This window comes from Lepisma saccharinum, chromosome 11, assembly GCF_977018435.1.
Source record: "Lepisma saccharinum chromosome 11, izLepSacc3.1, whole genome shotgun sequence".
Classification (NCBI taxonomy): Eukaryota; Metazoa; Arthropoda; class Insecta; order Zygentoma; family Lepismatidae; genus Lepisma; species Lepisma saccharinum.
In genome coordinates this window covers 82993464-83010006 of record NC_139239.1, presented here as the reverse complement: position 1 = coordinate 83010006, position 16543 = coordinate 82993464, and the positions used below count along the sequence as shown (strand labels likewise).

Here is a 16543-nt window from a genome sequence, read left to right as displayed (position 1 = left end):
GTGCGGGCACCCAAGCACTGACTGTTTACAGTAAACAGCTTACTATGCAATGGAAGAGATTTGCAACTGAAATTCAGTGCTGCTAACAAACGGATATATCTTTGCAGCATCTTCTTGTAACTCGATAACTCTTCTATTATCGAAGGGAGCGGTTCAATGTACAGTTAGATCGTTTAGTAAAATGAGCATTTTAATACTACCCATTTAAATATAACTAAAGTTCAGGAAAGTATAGTGTTAATCATTTCTTCTTTCCCACCCGATTCCAGGACATTTGTGAATGCCGAAGAAAATATTCGAGACACCAAGACAAATGATATCATTCCGAGATTGTCCCGGAAAATCCGGGACGTATAGCGGGCCTAGGTACGATCAGGCTATCAAAATCCAATCTATCAACTAGGACATCCAACATTTTGACACACCGTTCCAATGAATGAGGGACAGCCATTTCACATTTTTGGAATAAGTTGTTGCAACTAGCAAAGTGGTTAAAAAATGGACGATAATGATTTACTTTGCAATATTCTTTTTAGCTCGCAGCTCGTGCATTATTCCTCCTATTTGACGGCTGGGTGTTCTAGGTATCTTCATTTCTTCATCATAGTCTCTTTGTACTTTCTTTGCTTTGTAATATATTTCATTGAAGTTCTCAGAACTCTTCTTAGTTTTTTCTATTAAATATATATATTAGAATACTGACATGTTCACAGTACTGAACAGTCCACCTTTTGAGGTGCCCAACATAATCTTGCACTGCATGAAAACAATTTGGTTAGAACAAGTGGAGACTCGCCACAGGTTACACAGTGAATAAACTGGGTCAAGTTTCTACAATTAGGGAATACAATTCCACAAGCCACGCTACTTAGGATTTATTTATTATTAGTAGTAATTAGTATTGACACTTTTCTGTCCATCTTGTGTCAAATAACTTGAGAATGTTACGTGTTTCCCCATATTTGTAAGTCACTATTGGCGATTATAGTTAATGTCATTGGTTTATCAGATGTTGAGTAGACTTGCATTCGACTCGGAATGCCAACTGGTTTTCCTTTTAGGTGGTAAGGCTCCTGGATGAGAGCAATGTCTATATTATGAGTAATAACATGGTAATTTGCGGAATACAGCACTATTCGGATACTTCCGAGAATTGAGTGTAAAACTGTACTGTATGTGGCAACCTTGATCTGAAAGGCATTGTATTTCTAATTGTTTGTCTGGTTGAGGGGTTCAGTATGAATGAAATGGGTTCGGTTCAGTATTGTGTGCTTGAAAAAGTTGGAGAAAATTCGACGATTGGGAACGGCAACCAGTATGTTTATTTGCGACCTCCAACTTTCTACCGATTTCCTTTCATAAAATGTTCATTTCGTAATCGGGGAGGATAAAGAAAAGATTAAAACAAGAGAATGGACCGGCATGTGATTATAAAAGCAACTTGTCCTTTAGTCGGCATATTCTCTCTTGTTTGAAACAAGTCCGCTAGAGAAGTGCAAATAAGATATAAAATATATTTGTTCTTTCCTCAAGGTATCTTCTTTTGAATTAAATGTATCTGTCTCCCAAGGACGCGCGTGAAGAGCACTTGCCAAACACAGGGTGCTAGATGCCAGCGAAGTTCAAATTATGGTAGGTATAGAACCATAATGCTAGGGTTGGTATCACTGATGAGGAAACCCTCGATCCTTCCTCTCTGGGCATTTAACCGAGAAACCCCCTCCCGCTCCCTTCAACACCCCTCGCCTATTCCGCTGTAGGTGGAAGATCGAGGTTCCTCAGCAGCAGGGAAGACTGTCGTTTTTTGCTGTCAGCTGGAGAAAGCGAGTGGTAGCAAACAGTAGCGAACCTAGTCAAATGTACGCACATTACGCTGATAATTTTATAACGCACATTAAACTCCTAAAAAAGTAGAAGATTGGAAATAAGTGTAAATGAACTGTAGGAAGTTCCTCACTTCTTACATGGAGGAATCGCCCCTGCTTTGACTCCCAGCTTTCTAAGATGATCTTGCACATCATCAAGCCATCTTTTCATGGGCCTTCCTCTTCTCCTTCTCTCATCGGGTTTTCCTATGAATATCTTCTTGACGATCCGAGTTTCCGCCATTCTCTCTGAACATGTCCAACCCACCATATTCTCCGCCACTTTATTTTAACAAGAATATCCTGCTGATTGAACAGTTCTTGCAGTTGGGCATTTGTCCTCATTCTCCATCCCTCGTCGTCAAAATATTTTTCTCAGGATCTTCCTTTCCAACCTTAACAACCACTTCTTCTCTATTGTCATTGCCCAACATTCTGAGCCATACATGACTGTAGGTCATCTTTTCTAGATACGTTAGCCAGTGGCGTGCCCAGGATTTTCGAAAGGGAGCGTTTACGTATACTTTTTTTTTTTTTTTGTATAATCAGCCCTCATTTTGCTGTATTTTCCTGCCTTTGACGTTCTTTTTCCAGGGTTATGGCCCCCATCAACGTCACCTTGGAAACGCCACTGAAATTAGTACAACCAACTACCAAAAAATACAAAAAAGAAAAAGCCAAAATTACTAACGTTTCGGCAATGTACTTGAAAGATGTGATATAGTTGTACTTACCGTGTCCGTGGAGATCTGCCAGCCGTCTGGGTTCATGGAAGGCAACAGGTGTATGCGGGTGAGATTCACAAGACGTTGGATGTCGGCATCATTCGCAAGGTAGCGCTCGCACAGATAGTCGGCCAGCTTTAGAAGTAATTCTCTGCCCAGTACCTCATTCCCATGCATGTTTCCTATGTATTTGAATTCAGGCTTCACTGGAATAGAAAATAAGATAAATCAAATTTTTCTCTAAAAGTGTGAATGGTTTGTTTTCAAACAGCACCTTCAAGTATGAGGGAAACATTTAGAAACCACAAATGTATTACTTTCGTTTCATTCTATTGTATTTTGATGCAAGTTTTATTTAACATCTGAAAGTCATTCTCTAGAAACTGTCACGTGGTCGGTTCCTAAAAAATCAAAACCGTTCTGCCATAATCAGGGCCGGTCATAGGTGGGTGGGGGGCCTGGGCCATACAATATAAGCGGGACCTTGTGATTTGATTTGATTTATTTTACTTCGATTCTTGTGCTACTTTTGGGTAATTTGCGAAGGTGGGGATGAGTGATGATATGATGAAATTGATGAATGGACACTCACAAATATCCATGCCCAAACCAGGATTCGAACCCGGGACCTTTGGCGTCGTAGCGCGATGTGCTAACCACTCCGCCACAGGGGCTGGCATACGCGGGACCTGTAACAAAATATGTCAGAGATCTGAATAAAAAAAATCTCATTTATTTCGTTAGTCTGAAGTACAGGTGTCTTATATAATCACAGTATAAATATTATTAGAATTAATAAACAGTAAACTTGTACATATTTCGCATTATTACCTGAGCGCAATAAGAACATGTTTAAGCTTGAAACCAAGATTTACGGGAGATTAATAAAAGTTTCTAAATTAGTGTTATTTTTTTTTCATTTCCGATGTGCCTTACAAATCCGGGGTATTCAACATCAATCCATTAATCTACCTATCAAAGTGTCAGTTTTTAATCATATCCAATAACATTCATTACATCATAATTCTCTTTAGGTATATTTTCATTGAATTTTGATGCTGTAGTGTATTTACGTACATAGTTTAATATAAAACAATATTTTCTCTTCATTATTTCATTTTATAATTAAAAGAATAATGCAGAGGCGGAAACACGAATTTTTGTCTGGTGGGAGGGGTGCCAGTACCAGGATAAACGGGCCAATAATAATAATAATAATAATAATAATAACAACAATAATAATCATATAGTAACATTTTTATTATTATTATTATTATTATTATTATTATTATTATTAGTAGTAGTAGTAGTAGTAGTAGCAGCAGCAGCAGCAGCAGCAGCAGTAGTAGTAATAGTAGTAGAATCAAAGACGTTATTATCCGTTATTATTATCACGCAAAGCGAGGGTAGAAGTCGGTGCTAAAGTACGGTATTTGTCTTTGAAGAAACGAATTGAAATATTTTTTTCAACACGTTCAATTTCACATTAACTAATACAATCACACAAACTTAATTTTTGAATGACAAAAAATTCATGACGAATATAATTCTTTTTTACATGTGACATGTATATAACTTTCCTATACAACGTATGTTTTACACATATGCAACATGGAGCGACGTAAAATAAGAAAATACATATGCAACATGTTAACACTAAATTGTGTACGTATTCAATTTTTTTAATACATGCATACATACATAGTACATACACACATACCCCCCACACACATATATATATATACGACATATTATTTAAATACATTACATAATCAATTCATAACAAACCAACAGCAAAAATGATACAAATTGTCTCTCAACTGTGCGCGCTCCTTTTCCTCAAAATAATTGTTCATGCATTTAAGACAAAAGTGTTTAGCAATAACAGTCTGAAGTACATAGTTGGTCTTGCTTCTCTCTCTGGTAATTTACAATGCATTACAGAAGAAGGATATTGCGAGCGAAACGATGAAGAAAATTTTTAGATCCAAATTTTTGCAAACTGAAAACAATATTGATTTAATAGGGCGCAAATAATTTCACGGAGCGACATGGCATTCCATTCTACATTTTTTATTCCTCGGCTTCCAGAAACGACTACCGCCACCCCCTAGCTACGGCTCTGAACTTGACGAGAAAGTAAGAAGAGCAGACATTGTGAGTGAAGCGAGCAAGAAATTTTTACGAAATGCATTTTTTTTGTATAAAATTTGAAATCGAGGGGGAAAATGCCCGTCTGTGCTCCTCCTGCAGATGCTCTTCGGCGTCTGGATGAAAAAGTACAAGAAATACATGAAAACTAATTCGATCTTCAGTATCCTTTTGTCCTGCTCCTCTTAGATTCTGCTAGTCTTGCTTTTTTTTACTTCAATATTTTTTTACTCAAATATTTGAATACGTTTTTTTAAATATTTTTAAGTATTAAAAGAATCGATAAAGTCACATGAAGTCATATCAAGAGAAATCTGATTAGTTGCTTTCTTAGAAGCGCCGGCGTCCCATGAACCCGCAAAAACCGTGGACAAGGAATTATACAAGTATTTAACTGGCGCGGAGCCTCGGGCGAGTCCCTAGGGACGGTCTAGCCATAATGTGTGTTTTGTTTACATAAGCTAGACTATATATGTAACTAAATTTCATACATGTGTCTGAATCAAAGAAGGTTGCAAAAATATAATCAATTTTAAATATTGCATTTCTGATAATGCTGATGATAATAATAAATTAATTATTTTAATTTACTGATGAGACTTTCAACCTTATTGTACACCCATCGGCAAAAGAAATAGTAGACGAATTGTCCAACACGATTTTCCTTTAGTCTGTTTTCCACAAGTTAATGCATTTATTTATTTAACAAAGGATTTCAAATGCAGAGTTAGCCATTTTACATTGGAATGCATAACAGTAGAAAAAGAACAATAAACAATAACAGCATAAACAAAAGTGACATGCGATAAAGATCCTTACACATTTTTACACAACAGCCTTTCAAAGCGTGCCTGCTTTTCAAAAATGTCTCTTTGGTTTGTTAAATTATTGTATTGACAGGGTAGTTTGCAGACCAGGGATCGCTGGATGAGGCATAATCTTGTCTTCTGAGAAGCGAAAGGTTGAGTGCTTCTTGTTGTGCGAGACGACAATTGAAAGTGAATTCCTCGGAGAAGGTGATCGATCACTGCTGATGTTGCTATTGCAGGAACCATGACCGTAGGCAGCAAAAATTTTCGGGGGGGGGGGGGGGATCACTCATAATTGTTCTCATGGGCGTCGTAGGAAATATAAATAATATAAATAATACCTAATAATTATTAAATAATAATAATAATTAAAATTTCATAATAATAAACTGACTCCAAATGCATTATTATTATTATTATTATTATTATTATTATTATTATTATTATTATTGCTGTCCTTATATCCTTGAGGAGACTTTTCCACTCTATCAATCAGAAGTGTGAATATGCAGCACAACTCTTTTTACTTTATATTTATTTTTACGATCCATGCAGTGCGTTCTGAAATGCACAGTTGTTATATTTTGTTACTAAATTTTAGATACCTCAAGAAAAAGCTTTAAAGGTATTAGATAAATTTTAGTCATAAAGTATATGTTCTTTGGCCATTTACATAAAACTTAATTTTGGACAATCACAAGGGAATTTTCAATCTGATCCAGGAACAGCACTAGAAAGAGGACAGAAGAAGTGAAAATGAAGGGGTCGCGGGTGGGCAGCGATTCTGAGAATTAAATCCGTTACACTCAAATCTCAGAATCAAAATGTTCGAAAATTCTAGCTCGATCATTTCAGGATTGTCTCCCTGTTATTTTTTTGTGAAACTGCGAATAAATTTTTGAAAATGTGTTACAAAGTTTGATTTCTGAAGTTCCATTAATCCAACATGCCAGAAGTTACGGGGGGTGGGTTGAACCCTAAAATTCCCCTCCAAATACGGCCATGGCAGGAACATATCTGCTATACCCAGTACCAGCTATCTGTAGACCAGGCGAACGAGAACAAGTTTCTGCGCAAGTAGTGACGTGAGACGGCTCCACCAATGAACAGTGAGAGAAAAGGAGCGACTGGAGTTATCCGATTTCCCTGCTTCGCTCTGGAAGCGTTGTAAACTTTTGAAATCGACAATACCGTATACGCACATGGCAAACGGACCGTATTTTTGTCTCCAGGTCCATACGCTTGGTTAAATAATTTCTTAGGGAAATGTTAGGGATAAAACAGCAAGTGCAAATTTTGTTAAGCCGTATATTTAGCGTACGGTCTAAGGTCTGGATCCGTACATGCCATGAATTTTCCTTACATGTACAGTCAGGACCGTGCGGTTGGCAACGCTGCGCTTTCACCACTCGATTTCCCTCCTCCTCCTCTGCCGCTATGCGCGGCCCTGCTCCACAGTTTGCTGGGACAGGGTATAGTTTGTTTCTCTCGTGAGGAGTGTGGGTATTTAACATTTTCAGAAGAATGGGCTTTTGCAAGCATTTAATGGATGGAATTTGGTGACGAACATTGGCCAGGAAGAAATTTAGAACGTAATTTAGTCTATCTAAATTTGAGGGGCATGCGCTAGTCCAGATCAGAATAGTATTCAATTTTAAGTGAAAGGAAATTGAAACGAACACAACATGAACTTCGAATCTACACAATCTCATTTCGTAGAACCACACAGGATGTAGAATAGAAAAGGATGAAAATAGCGATGGACACTTTGCTTACTACTACTATATTTGCCGTTGGTTGCCAATATTTACATAGATAATGCTAAGTAATACAATATGACTACTTCTGTATTCTATCTACATGATGTGATTTGGTGCCTCTCTCTCTCGTAAAGTGTTTTCGGATATACTCTCTAAAAAGGTCTGGAAACAGTGAGGAACTTATTTTATGTCAAGCACAAAGAAAGAGGGAGGAAATCCTATTATGGAAGCCACAGGAATTGACTTCATATAAGTATTTTTAGGAGGTAGAAGTACACTTGCCTTTCTCGCTGTTTTTGCTGCCATGGAAACGGCTAGAATTTAATTTCCTTCATAGGAGAAGAGATGGTGCTCTTATTGCTTCTGGTTATTTTCTTCTGAACCCGAAGTAATGAGGAAAATGAAGAATCTCAAGGATTCGCAAACAAAGATTGAAGGTAGTTGATGTTTCAATCAAATTTTCTGTTTAATGATTTCCCTATACATTTTCCCCAATACTTTCTTTGCAAATATAAATAAAATCATATTTTTTTATATTATTTTTGAAAGGGTGTATTTGATTCTGTAGCCTGTATTTTGTTATCGTTGAGACGAAAGCTATGTACTACTACTATCGAGAGACAATATAGGTAGAGTGTTCAACAAAAGCCTCCAGAAAAAGCCATTATATATTGGACAACCTAATTTACACAAGTTGCTTGTGTGCTGCATTAAAGTGACACATAATTTCAGGGTTCCCACGTGCACAATGTAAATATATGAAATGGTTGAGAATAATAATATGGAATGCAAAGATTTTTATTGAAAAGTAATTAAGCCCTCCCTTAAAAACATAATTTCTTGCTTTTTCTTGGTGACTTCTTCTGTTCCTTTATTTCCTGTAAGGTAACCACTAACAAGCTGAAGACTTCTTATAGTTATTCTTAAAAGGGATACATGAACTTGACCAGTGTGAAATGCAAATCCAATTCATCTCCTAAATATATTGTTCTAATTAACATGCACACACACCGGATCGTAACAAAGAAATGGAAGGCAGTGTTTGCACATGGCAAAAACAATTTATTCGATATTTACGCGGACAGTCTTAAACGTAAGACACGTGAAACTACACCAATATGAGAGAAGGTAATGGTGCGCAGGTTATGCTTTATCATTTTTTGTGTACGAAAGTAGTGACAACAACTGGTTGGCTGTGATGTCTCCCTTCGGACTGGTCCAACTAAAGCTTGATGGCCACTGAGAAGCGGATTGGTGTAACGCCAAATACAGGGAAACGTGCGGAACCGAAGCGGGAATTTCCGTGCCAGAAGTCTGCATGTTATTTAATGGTTATCGCCAACTGAGACGTCGGAAATGAGTCTGTTGCGTTCTTTTGCCGCGTCTCAGTGGGCTTCAAGCTTAACAAACTATGGTCATCTGGAAGCCATGCAAACTAATAAATAGCATTTTACATGTCTCGCATTTGAATCTAAGATTTTGGAAATGCGTAACAGGTTCCCCTGATTAGAGAAAAGTAGCAAGCCAAAAGCAATAACCTCCTTCGTCGGCCGTTACTCTCTGAAGCATTCAAAGAATGCTAAGTCAGTATCAAATCGATCTTCCTGGTTGATTGAAAGGAAGTTGCTGATCAACGGGTATCGGAGAGCAATAACCAGTTAGAGTGTAACGGGCGACTTGCGGTCTTTTGCTTTGGAACGAGGAACGAGTAAGATCGGGGAGCTTGAGCGAGTCTGCATAGAGCACTTCTAGGAGTTTTCTCCGAGGATTTCTTCATCATCGAATAGACAGGTAATATCCTTCTCTAACCATGTTGATCTAAACTGGAAGATATAAACCCAAATTCTGAGTGTTGTGCTATTTCAAGTGTGAAAAGTAACCTCTCGCCTATTACCATCAAGTTATCTGCCAAGGGCGAGTGCTCACCAGTGAGGATGAATGAATGACGAAGCTACATCACCCAAGCATAATGGTTAGGATTCTGGTAAGATCCCAACGAGCAACAGTTCGTTACGTGGATGGAGGTGCTGGAATTTTCATTCATTTCAATCTGAAATAAATGAAAATTAAGAATCTAGTACCAGGATTTCAGCCATATAATTTTTTTCTTCAAAATTTAGTTACGCTTAATCAGGATAAGAAAGGATGCAACTCATGATGAAAATGTTAAAATCATTAACTGTTTGCGCACGCATTTAAAATAGAGAATTCATAAGGCGACACGCGTTTTTTTTTATGCTAAAGGTCAGGGAAAATTATTCTTACTATGATAAATGTCGAGTTCTAGCTCAGAGGATGAACTGAATGAAACTCTTAACCTAATAATTAGATTGGCCGAAAGAACAGTAAATTTTAATTTAGATCAAACCGGTCCTAGCGCAAGCTCCACGCCAATAAGTAAACGCAGCCCAATAAATACCAGACAACGCACCAAGCTTTTAGAACAGCAACAGTTCGTTACGAATGGGAATGTGTGAAATAAAACGCATACATGTACAGGTTCATTTGTTTGTCTATTAGTACTTGACTGTTTAACAACGGTTTCTAATTCCTTAGAATGAAGACTAACGAATGATGGTTACACGTACTAGAGGTTAGAACAAAAAAATTGAAATATTGAAACACACTTACTGATACTCGAGCCCTAAACCTCTGGCAGCAAGACAAGCTGGATGATGAAAGCGTGTAGTATTTACTTAGGTTTATAGATCATAAATGACAGAAAATTGTATTCAGTACATTTTAGAACTAATGCGTAACCGTTGTTGGAATCAATGTCTCAAGTAGAGAGACAAGAACAGCTTAACGTTAAATTGTGAGGTAAATTAGACTTAAATTCAAGTAGTGTCAATTCTATTTTATATCGATTACTTATTGAATTGCAGTATGGTGGAGAGTTCGTTTATATATCATCTCTTTCTCTCTCTCTCTCTCTGTCTGTGTGTGTGTGTGTGTGTGTGTGTGTGTGTGTGTGTGTGTGTGTTATTTGTCCTCGCACTAAAGAAAATAGGAGCATGTGCCGAATGGCCATAAATATAAATTGTGCACATATTTGTTTTGTCAATAGATATAAATTAGTATACAACTAGCGTAATAGCATCATACTCTCACAATTTTTGGTATTTTATTTTAAATGAAAATATCGTCGAAATCTTTATTGCTTCATTGTAAATGCTACAAAACATTTTTAGTAATATAAGATAAAAACGAACACGTGGTAGCGAATATCGAAGCTAGGATCTGTTACATTCCAACCAATATAATTCTAACCAATAGGACCACGTCTTCAGCCTTTATTTGAGAAACAGCTCGTAGTATTCCAGTATACAAATACAAAAGTTCGCACACATTCTATTAGGTATACAAATACATACATCAGAAAATTTCATATTATTTTGCACATAAGTAATGTGGAACAAACACTGTGTAGGCTATATATAAAAAGTGAATAAATATCACACTCATCTTTCTACTAGATAGATCTTAATGTTTTCAACACCACCTAACACATAACCTCAGGCTCTTTATAACAAGCATTGTAAGAGCAGCGAAACATGACTTTTAACAGAACTATATATTTTTCATTTTAGTGTGTATACTTTTATATTTATGATATATATGTGATGCTTCCGCCACATTGTCCGTTAAAAAATTCATTCAGAGCAGAATGACAATTGGGACAGCATAAAAATAGTACATTCCAATATCATAATGCACATGCAATGTATGTGTAAATACGTACAGCATATCAAAAAGAATATCAATGATGTCTCTGATGTTTATAATTTTCCAGCTGTCTTAGGTTATTCTGGTCCATCCCTATGGTCTGTGTTCCGATCTCCGTGGCAGGATGGTTAATACAGAGCGCTTCAACACCAGTGACTGGGTTCGAATTCCAGCCTGACCATGGGTGTTCGTTGTGAGTGTTCCTTCATCAATTTCATCATTTCCTCATCCTCATCTTCACGATTAGCCAAGTGGCGTAAATCGAAGTAAAATAAACCAAATCAATCAGTCAACCTATGGTTTGTCGACCACAAATAAGACACAAGCTGTTTAACTCATCTCTCAACGAATAGACAAAATCGCTCTCGAGTAATGAGAATGAAAACATCTTGTGAAGAAGCAAGTAGACAGCTTCGCATAAATATACAGGTTGGGGCAGAATTAAGTAATCACTTTTGGAATGCTGTAAGTTATTAATAAATGATCTTAAAGACATACCGTTATCTTACTAATACTAAATAACTTAAAAAACTCCATCCCCCCAAAAAAAGTCCAAATACTTTTCCGCAATGAACACACGATGCTTTCTTTCCTGCTTGGTCGCCATATTGAATTGACGTCTTAGGAACAAGTGTCTTGGAGCTTACCTTTATAGAAAACAAAACTTTTTTAGTTATTGTTCATTACTAAATGAACGGTATGTCTGTAAGATGATTTATCAGAAACTTATAGCATCCCAAAATTGTTTACCTAATTCTGCTCCACTTGCGTCTTCATTTCTTTTGCTTCTCAATTGCTTGCGACACGCATTTCTCTACACTAAACGATGAACTCTCTTCTTTGGCTCAAAGTTCCCGCACCAAGCGCAGCAAGCGGCAGCGCAATCTGGAACGTCTTTCGTCACTTCTGATTACGCTTAATAGTTGCTCCCCAGAGCCCTCACGCGGCGATGCGAATCGTTATCCCCAAATTGCTTTGCATTCAAACCACAGGAGGAACGCTGCCGAGGAAGCAAGCCTCGGGATGTCCCATAATGAGTGAGGGCTGGGATCGACAGGGTTCTAGCTCAGGTTTCATCAAAACGTAACATGTCAAAGGATCTAAGAGATACAATATTATATTTTACTTATCATGCTTGAATTAGGGCACATTCTTTAGCACTCGAATAACAGCGAATAAGTGATGAAAGATCCGAAACAAAAAGTGCTCGAAAAAATTATACATTCCTTGCTATTGGTATTGGTAATTTAAGTTACTCTTGATTTAGACAAGTCATAACATTTGAAAAGTCTCTGAATATGACAAGAGACGGTTCTGATTTAACTTTTACGTCGCTAAAGAATATTGCGAAGCAGATTGGAAGTTCTACGTTAACTGTAAACGTTCGCGGGCAGTCTAACATCGCATGAACATTTTCGTTCCAATTGCAACTCCTCGGAACAAGTTAAAACTTTATTCTTCTTAGTGTATGGATTTATAACGAAAGTAAAAGTTATAGTTGGTACGGTCGAAGTAAAGAAAAACAGTTGCATGAACTTTCTCAAGAAAATATACAATATATCTAACTGATCCTTGTAAACTATGCAGACCACTTACGTTAGACATATCGCTCAAGAATTATACTTGCAACAACATGAAGCAATTATGTTTTTGTTTGTATTTGGTTATTTAACGCCAATTTTCAATTTCTTTAGGTTCATCGCTACGATAGATTAAATCGATGAAAGAAGAAACACAGGAAAACCTATACCGTGGTATTCCTTCTCTGAATCCTCAGGAAAATACAATTCCGAATTTCGTTGTTGCTGTAATCGAGCTTGTACGGATGTGTTGTCTATTCGTCCGCCCGACCATCTCGGCTTCGAATTCTCGACACTGTTCATCACGCTGGTATTCGTTTGTGTTCCGGTGCATTTCGTACCAGTCCAGTCGTGAGTATGTATGTTGAGGCATCTGAGCCATCGCTGTCTCTTCGTAGACAGCGACTCACTTCCATTTTTGTTCGATGCCCTCTCATCCCTCGTATCATACAGTCTCCAACGAGAGAAGGCTAACTACGTACCGACTACATCCTCGTGCAACAAGACCATTTGGTGTTCGTGCAGACGAGATCCTATCAGCACTTGGTGTTAATTGTGATCATCCTGGCGTCTCTCCACTCTTACTGCCTCTTCCAACTTGGGAGTTTCCTGCACCTGCGATTAACTTTCCCTTACTGCTCTCCTAAAGGCAGAAACACCAATGGTCGAGTACCAGCAGTGTTTTTTAGAGCTCCGCTCTCAGTGCACCAATTTTAATGTGTTTTACACGGATGGGTCCAAATCCGCGGAATCAGTAGGATGTGCCTTTGTTGTAGACTCTGAAAGTCACAGTTTTGCCCTACACCCTGCCTGTTTCATCTACACGGCAGAACTGTACGCTGTCCTAAAGGTATTGGATTTCGCAGATATTCACGTTCTATAGAAAGCACTTGTATGCACAGATTCCACCAGTGCGCTGCAGAGTCTGGAATTATCGAATTCCAGACATCCTGTAATGCAGTGTATCTTTCGACGGCTAGTGTCCGTGTGTGCTAGTGCTGATGTCCGCTAGCCACGTGGGCATACCGGGGAACGAAGCAGCCGATGCTGCCGCCAAGTCTGCTGATGCTGACGGCGACGTTCTCGTCCGCCAGCTAGCGACCTGCAGAATGCGTTTCGTTCTTGTCTTTTTGACACTTGGCAGTCCGAGTGGGATGCGAAAACGGATAACAAACTTCACGCTATTAAGCCCACCACGTGTGTATGGCGTTCCTCGTCCCGTCCTTCCCGTCGAGAAGAAGTTCTTCTAACACAGATGCGTATAGGACACAGCCGTCTAACGCATGGCCACTTGCTGCAAGGGCTGGACCCTCCGATGTGTCGTGTTTGTAACGTTGTTTTAAGTATTCGGCATGTTCTTATTGAATGTGCCGAGTTTGCTATCCTCAGACAGACTTTTAATCTTCCCGGCTGTTTTGTCATTCCTGTTGGGCGATGACAACAGTGTTTTATCCAATGTTTTTAGATTTTTGCGAAGGAAAGTTTTAAAATATTCTGACTTTTTAATGTGTTGTGTTTGTTTTGTGCAGGTCTTTCTACAACCTTGCACTTTTAATTTTTCCCAAGGGGCTATTTAAACTCCTTTTTAAATTTTCAGTCAGAATTTTAGATTATAACGGTCAAATATTGAGTGACAAGTAATTAATCTAATTGCCCGTTAGTAGGAATTAATTGCAATTGGTAATATTAATATCCGTCGCGAATACAGGTGTCTAGCGAACTGTCCTAGCCAGCACTAGCTTGCTCAACCACCGTTTTTCGCCCGAATTCGGATTTACATGCATTCTTATGGGAATAGCAAGAAAAATGCAACTTCTAAACCAATGGACCGAATTGGATGAGATTTCAACCAGCGGAAGACCACATCATGAAAGTACTGATTCCAAGATTTGAGCCTAATCAGAACAGAACAACGGGAGTTATGAATTATTAAAGATTCATCGCTGGATTGAATGCGAGACGGAACCCTACTGAGTTGGCCTCTCTGAACGTGTCGAATACAAAAGAGGAAGAGTTAGCCTAATCTCTGCGCGAGGGGCTGCTACCAGAGGTTAAAAACCGGAGTGAGCATTGACCAGGATAGGAGGACAACGGTCAAAGCACCAGAAACAATAAACAAGCACCTGATCATAGAGAGTAGAGCGTCACCACGTTCAAATCTGGAATAAAAGGAATGATTTGGAACAGTTTTGCCACAGTTTTGTCTACAATCGCCACCGGAGTGTGAGCTACGCGCGACCGGGCTGCGAGTTGCAAGCGGACCCGAGGTCTGGATTTGTTTTTCCTCGAGTGAGTGTTTCAGAGCCATGGAGTAGAGCAGAATAGAACCAGGGGGTCGTTCTCCCCCTCGCCGTCTACGCATCCGTGCACATACGTGTGGTTATGTGAGAATAACGCCAGACACGTCCACCTGTGTCAATCGTCCGAAACAACGTCCTAAGTAGTAAAAGTTAATAACATTTGATATCCATGTGAAACCGCGAATGGCTCATCGTGTATGTTCGTCTCATCGCCCAAGTCACGTATCTGTACTTACGAGTGACCGCGAAGAACTGACCTATTATTGCGCAAGTTGTCGTATGGAGTCGACAGTGTACGTGTACCGTCCTGGACGTCCCTGCAAAGTGAACGAGTGAAGCCAGGATCCGATGATGCCAGATGGAGCTGCCGACTGATCCACTTTCGCCAACCAGAATAACCGCGAGGTGCAACAATGGAGTGTGGAGGCCTTCCAAAACTGTAGGACCACTTTCACCCAACCCAGGTCAGAGGGAATGCAGCGAAGGTAAGATCCAACCATGTGCGTGTGTGAGAAAGATGACGACTATCTACCGCGAATCTGCGTAAATCAAATCATTGCTTAACTTAAATCAGTGCTATGGCATCCCTAGACATCGGTATTCCGACGGACAAACAATGTTAAAGATGAGAGTTTATGTTAACAGCAAACAATAGTTCGTTGAATATATTTATACCTTCAGAAAAGATAGAAGGGGTTCGCACAAGGAACAATTATTCACTTTATACTAAAAATCCTAAACGATAAATTGTAAAAGGCAATGTAGCCAGACATAACAAGAGTATGGTCAAAGTAGTGATTAATCTAACCTTTGTAATTGTCATATTGTCGCCATATGCCATGGAATGAGAGTATGAATGTGAGATCGAGTGAAAGAGGGCAAGATGTACTGTGTTTTTATCTGTGCTTTAATATATGTGTATATTCAGAAACACCGTAGTATTATGTAACGTCATTTCAGGTATTTAAAATCAAATCCTCCTAGGTTTATTCTCGGTAACTCCGACTGTTAGGCACTTATCCTGACCGTATTATAATTCATGTAATGTTTAATTCGCCCAGCAGGTGAGGCGAGCGATTCTTCGTTGTTGCGTTGCTAAGCTCAGCTCAGTTGAGTCCAGTTGAGTTAATTAGTTAGTTATTAAATTAGCAGCCCGTAGCAAGATAAGGGGATATTTCCCCGTATACATAGAAAGGTGCAAAATGGCCTTAAGTGCCGACGCAACCCAAAACTTTTAATTCAATCAATCAATTCATTGTTGCTGCATTTCGCTTGTTATGTTGATTGTGCGAGCTTTTATAACGAGATCTGAATGTAACCACAAGTATGCTATGCACACTCACAACTGTTTATTGGTTGCATCTTAAGGCAAGGTAAAGTAGGTGCCATGAAGGCACATACTATAGGGGCCAATGTAGAGGTAGCCCCCCTTCCCACATACACTCAATGTCAGCCATTTTTGGAGGTGTGATCAGCCAGCACCACGCTTGGCCGGCTTCATAGCAACGTTAATATCAAGTTGATATAATGCATGAAAGATACACGTAAATTTATTACATATCCTTATCCTTATGACCCCCTCTACATCGTAGTGATAACGTCGTCGGCTTTAGATCTTCGGTGGAGG

At 38.8% G+C, this 16543-nt stretch overlaps 1 protein-coding gene across 1 annotated transcript in view; it reads right to left on the bottom strand.

The window, feature by feature from the left end:
* LOC145994947 (carboxypeptidase E-like) overlaps positions 1-16543 on the bottom strand; it is a 101411-nt gene that overhangs the window by 77671 nt on the left and 7197 nt on the right. Inside the window, exon 2 of the mRNA XM_083131463.1 lies at positions 2600-2796. Within this exon, the coding sequence (XP_082987589.1) occupies positions 2600-2796 (197 nt within the window). The remainder of the gene's footprint in view (positions 1-2599; positions 2797-16543) is intronic.